The 6,000-nt window shown below is 45.8% G+C and overlaps 1 protein-coding gene across 1 annotated transcript in view; it reads right to left on the bottom strand.

The window, feature by feature from the left end:
• TRIM44 (tripartite motif containing 44) overlaps positions 1 to 6,000 on the bottom strand; it is a 126,355-nt gene that overhangs the window by 3,701 nt on the left and 116,654 nt on the right. The window contains exon 5 of the mRNA XM_015413043.1: positions 2,780 to 2,914. Within this exon, the coding sequence (XP_015268529.1) occupies positions 2,818 to 2,914 (97 nt within the window). The 3' untranslated portion in view covers positions 2,780 to 2,817. The remainder of the gene's footprint in view (positions 1 to 2,779; positions 2,915 to 6,000) is intronic.

The raw sequence follows: 6,000 nt of genomic DNA on the forward strand, positions 1-6,000 counted from the left end.
GAAGAAAGTAAATTCTTTTTATGGCTTGGTTACAAATGACTTAAATTTTGTTCTGTGATAAAGCCCTGCTATTGATTTGCCTTCATTTGTTTTGCTACCTTCCAATGGCACAGTAAAAGTCAAGAGAATATGTCATTCATTAAGGATACCTGCAATGACTCCATCTAGGATGAAAGTTAAAAAGGCTAAAGGCTATTTACCCTGATTACCTTGAGTCAAAAACACATTCCCCTTGAAATACTGTTGCAGAAAAGAAGCAGATTTCATTTTCATTAGCAGTGATTGGTATCTATTACTAGCTTGTTTCATGAAGATTTAATAGATAATTTCATGACAGAGGTGGAGAGGTTACACTGTCTGCAGGCCTTTGTGGAATTTCTATATTATGTGGACTCTCACTCTTACTTCTGTCTCCCTTCCCCTTGAGATAACCATCCATAAGCCCAGCTTTACAGTTCATTTAGCTCCAAGGTGTCATGTCCTGATAGCTATGGGTCCCCCTTTTAAAACTCTCATAGTGTTCTTTGTAATGCAGAGGCTCAGCACGCTACAGCCCTCATAAGCACAGACTTATTTTTCTAACATTTATCTGGAGTTCATTTGAACTGCTGGTCTTGGCCAGAGCAGAAAGAAGCTTAGCTGGAATGTCAAGGTAGATCTTGGCTGTTGGGGGGGAGCTAATAAAGCAAGCTCCATAAATTAAGGCCAAGCAAAGGTATCCTAGGAACAAGACTGGGCTCACAGAGACCAGATAGGGCAAGCCATGCCATGCCATGCACAAAAAGCAAATCCTCCCAGGAAGGCTCCACCCTTTCTTGTAATTCCAAGCATATCTATGTGACCAAGCCTATCTGTGTGAAAGTGAGCAAGCTGGAAACAGTACAGCCCTTGAAAAATAATTAAGAAATGAATTCTACCATTTGGTGGCATCCGTCCCAAAAGGGAACAAAGTGCCTTTTGTGAAACCTTCTCCCTAGAAAACCTCCTAGAGTTTGAACTGTATCCACGGGCCCCTTTGGAATTAAACCCAACCAAGAGATTATTGTTCCCATTCACTTTGCCTACTCTCTCTCTCTCTCTCTCTCTCTCTCTCTCTCTCTCTCTCTCTCTCTCTCTGTGTGTGTGTGTGTGTGTGTGTGTGTAAGTAAAAGGGGGTGAGAATCCCAAGAGGTTTTAAAATATTACTGATCAGCCAGGCTTGGCTGCATTTTTCCCAGGACATGAATCAACTTTATTACGGCTAACAAAAAGCTATTAGTGTTATTGAGACATGGACAGCATCAGCGAACAGGAGCAAGGCAAAAGGATAAACAAATACGATGAGGTTATGCTTTGACTGTTGCAAAGTGGTCTGAATAAAGGATTTTATATTTGCACAGCAAAACAGCAGGCATTTCTTAGCTTCTCCTTGGAAATATGCTAGACAGGCAAATTAAAACATAGTCACAGATTTCAAGGGAGAAAAGGCATCAGAAATCTATTTGGTCTCAGTTCTTGCACTCTCTCTGGATCCCTTGTAAACCTTTCTTTAGCAGATTAGAGCGCGGCAGTTGGATCAGCATAAGACCCAAGCAAAAAGGAAATGCCACTGCAGAGGGCTTTTCTAGACAAGACCGGAGCAGACGGTCCAGAAATAAAGACTGTTCAAGAAGCTAAACTGAACTTCAAGCTGCAACACCAGACATCTTTAGAATGGGCAGCAAAACAAAATGGAAAACTGCCAATGCTTTTAAAATCTTTTTTGTTCTTGTTTTGTCTGTTGTCACTCGTTAACACTCCCAATACATTTTATTCACACAAGGATAGAAGTCTGATACTTTTATGGTCTGCTAGGGGACTGCAGTTCAAAAGGCTTGTTCTCATCTCAAAAGTTACTTGTACCTAACTATCACTGGCCTGGTTTCAATTGGCTAGGCATTTTGAGAGAGGGGAGTGACCTAAAAACCATGGACAGTTTAGTTTTATAAGCAGCCAGTGAGATGTGCTCATATTCTACCAGTACCAAATTCCTTTGTTATGGCTTAAAAATGATAAAGCAAATACAGCACATTCAGATTGTATCCACTGATAACTTCCTGACTACATATTATATTGGAAGATTTTCCCCAGCAGTTTTCAATTTCTGTTCATTGCCTTTTTTGAGAGAATCTGAATGTTCTTATTGATTTCAGTATTTATCCTGCTTTTCTTTCCAGTAGGGATCAAAAGTGGCTTACAAAATATGAAATATGAAGATACAATTTATTTAAGCAAACAGGAAAATCAGTGAGGGCATCAAATGGATTATCTGAACGGGGGTGGGAAAGGTAGATTTCTTTCCTAAGAAAAGTTCAAGTTGGGACCAGTGTTCCCTCTAAACTGAGTTAGTGTGAGCTAGCTCACAGTTTTTTAGCCTCTGGCTCACACATTTTCATCTTAGCTCAGGAAGGATGGCTCCAGAGCAAACTAATTTATGCAGCAGCCAAATAGCTTGCTCACAACTTTAGTGCCAGGAGCTCACCAAGTAGAATTTTTGCTCACAAGACTCCAGAGCTTAGAGGGAGCATTGGATGGGACACATGTTCACATTTTATTTTATCCCAGTGACTCTGTGAGCTGGTTATGCTGAAAGGCAGTTTCTTGTTCAAGACCACCCGGTGAATGTCTGGGCTGAGTACGATCTAAGCTTGTAGTTCCTGCATCCTATTTTTAAAAAAATTAATACATGCTGGTTCCGTAACATACCACATGTTTTGTACATGTGTCATAAGTTAGAACTGTGGTTGCTGAAGAAAAATACCTGTGATTCTCCTAGGTAGCTAAACTTATCTTGCGGCGTCAACAGGGCCCATTGGCAGGTGGCAAATCCCCATCACTGTAATGTCTGTCATCCCTTCGGGAAGGACTTGGCGAAGGCAGAGGAAAGCTGTTGGCCCTAGATGCCAAAGAAACACAGGACAAAGAGGAGCTAAATTACTAGATTCATCATGACAAGAAGTGAAAATACCACAAGGCATGTTAATGTTTCTGAACAAACTCTATTTGAAAAAGCAAGACTGCAAGAATTTTAATGCGGTTAACTACTCATGCAGCCACAAGGGTCAATATGAAGCTATTAAGAAGCCCATTCAAAGTAATGTTTAGAAATGTTAGCAGGACTAAACTGGTAAACTATTATTAAGTTACCACCATATACACATATAAATAATACCGACTGAACTAATATGGTATGTTGATTAGCTTCAGGTTCTTGTAGAGAGGAGCAAGTGCACGTTTATAAAATGTCCACAGCCTCAATGGGAGAGGAATAAAATTGTCTCCCGCTAATGCAAAAAAAAAATCCCACCCTGGCTTAAATATTAGCAGGTGCCCAGTTAGAGCTGGCAGCTGCTTTGCAGCGATTAATGGATTCACTCATCTCCCAGGGCCTTGGCTTGGCTGTGTGCACTGTGAAGTTCCAGAAACTATTTTCAAATAGCTCAGCTCCACTAGTAGTGGCAAACAGATTCTGCCCAGTTCCCTAGCTATTAACTTCCCATTATTTATACTCTTTAATGCTTTCTCCTTTAAAAAAACAACAACTTACATGTATAATTAAATGTATAATACATTATTCTCTCTCTCTCTCTCTAAACTTTCTAAATCACTTTAAAAAGCAGTGTACATTTCTTCTTATCCTGAAGTATATTTTGTGACCTTTCTGTGTTGTACTTATGCATTTTCTTCTTCTGAGAAAAATTCTAATTCTTTTGCAGTTTCTGGATGGGTTTCAACCTTTGTCAATCATGCCAAATTTACACAGCGAGTTACTAAGTGCTAACTCTGGTAAGTGAGGACAGGGAAGGAGTGCAAATCCCTTGAATGGGGCATCTACAAGGAATGGGAAAAATCCCTAAGACTGGTGAATACCTTTTATTTTGGGGAGAAATGGAAATATAAAATAAATTTGTTCCTGTTCAGGCATCCCGGGACTTAACCCACACCCCCCAGAGACCCCAATGACCACCAACTCACCTAGAGAACCTGCAGACTGAGAAGACCCTGCCTCACCTTGCCCCGTCAGCACAGCCGGGATGCAACGGTCTGACCCCGCCCAACCACGGAGCTGCGGGGAGCAGCAGGAGAGGCCGATGGTGCCATGGAGAGGCTGACGGCAGCCCTATAACCACACCACCGGCATAGCTATGATCACACCCTGGCCGCGGGGAAGGTGTTGGAGCTTATCAAGGGGGGCGGGGCTGGGAAGAATGAGAGGGAGGCGGGGATGGGAGACGGAGCTGGGTATAAAGGAGATGGAAGCGAAGGGGCCGGGGAAGAAGGACATGCTCGGAACCACTGGATGCAGAGAGAGCGAGAAGGAGTCCAGGGAGGACGCTGAGAGGCTGGGGAACCGAAGCATGGAGGTAGAGGGACCTATGGAGTGGCGTTCAACTCCGTCCCCTACCTATCTGAGGCCCCAACACTCCCCCTCTTCTTTATAACACTCATCTCCCAGAGCCGTTGGACCTCCCCCACCTTGAGGCGTCAAAGCCACAGGAGGGTCGGCCCCCAGAGCCCAGGGCAGGCTTGACAAAATTTGACTAAAAGCAGTAGAAAAACAACTGTATCAATGGCAAGGCTGTCCAGATAGCCACTGCAAATGCTAAGAGACATCACAGAAACACTGGCACCTTAGTACTTTTGGGTTTTAGCATTAAAAAGCTCATACAGGCCTAGAGCAAAAGTTGAGACAGTCTATGGTCCTGGATATATCCTATACAAGCTTACTAGCAATGGATTAGATCCTGTGAGCTTTTTCATTCAACCTCATCCAATTCCCCTCCTTAATATGGTCTCCATCCCACATGGCTTTTGTGCAAGCCCATCATAGCATTTTTAGGGGTCATTGGAGACCCCACTGGCCTTTTTCATCAATACAAAAGCTGGTTGGATCCAATCCAGTATCTATACAAAATCACACACACATAAATTGACCACTGCAGACACTCTCCTAGTACTCAGTGATACAATAAAACAAGAACTCAATTTGTCTTCTAAGGAATATGATGCACAGAAACCTCTCACGTAAACATAGTGCTTTAGGATATGAAGACCAGATCTCTACTACTCACTGAAGCTAGTATAACAGTCATTCCCTCTTTTTCGAGTACCCACAGTACCACACATCAAACTACAACTTCAAGAATTCCTTTGTGGACAACAAAGTTATATGAAACAAGAGGGGGACCCGCGATACTTGCGGGGGGGGGGCAGAGCTCCAAACGGAGCTTTAAAGTCAGAAGGCGAGGAGGAAGGGAAGGAGGGAGGCAAGGGTATGGTGGTCGGCGAGGGTTATAATTGGTGGGTTCAGCGGCAGGCGGAACCGGCCTGTCGGCTCCTCTCCCCCCGCCGCCCTCCCCCCAAGTCCCGGCCATGTCGCCGGGGCGCTGGATTTCCTGACCGGTTGGGCTCCTCGGAGCTGCCAGCCGAGACCACAATGACTTCATGGGGCATCGCCGAAGGTGGGTGTGAGTGGCAGCTGGGGAGGGGGCGGAAGGACGCGTTGTGGCCCGGGGCACCCTCTGAAGATCCTGGTCCTCCCCCCCTCCCGTGCCCCTTCTCAGCCCCCACACTTGCCGTGCCCCCCTTCCTCACACCGGCCTTGGCTTCTGAGCGGTGGCTCGGTCGCAGAGTCCAGTCGGCGCTCCAGTCAGCGCTGGATTTCCTGGCCGGGCCGGGCTCCTCGGGGCCGCCAGCCGAGACCGCAATGACTTCATGGGGCATAGCCGAAGGTGGGTGTGGGTGGCGGCTGGGGAGGGGGCGGAAGGACACGTTGGGACCCGGGGCGCCCTCTCAGGATCCTGGTCCTCCCCCCTTCTCAGCCCCCACACTTGCCGTGCCCCCATTCCTCACACTGGCCTTGACTTCTGAGCGGTTTCTGAGCAGCAGCGGCGTTTCCCCCCTTCTCTCCCCCCCCCAGTCTCTCTCTCTCCCCCCCGGCTCTCTGTCTCCCCCCCGTTCTCTTTCTTCGCCCCACAGTCT

This window comes from Gekko japonicus, unplaced genomic scaffold (assembly GCF_001447785.1).
Source record: "Gekko japonicus isolate JY-2015 unplaced genomic scaffold, Gekko_japonicus_V1.1 scaffold2541, whole genome shotgun sequence".
Classification (NCBI taxonomy): domain Eukaryota; kingdom Metazoa; phylum Chordata; class Lepidosauria; order Squamata; family Gekkonidae; genus Gekko; species Gekko japonicus.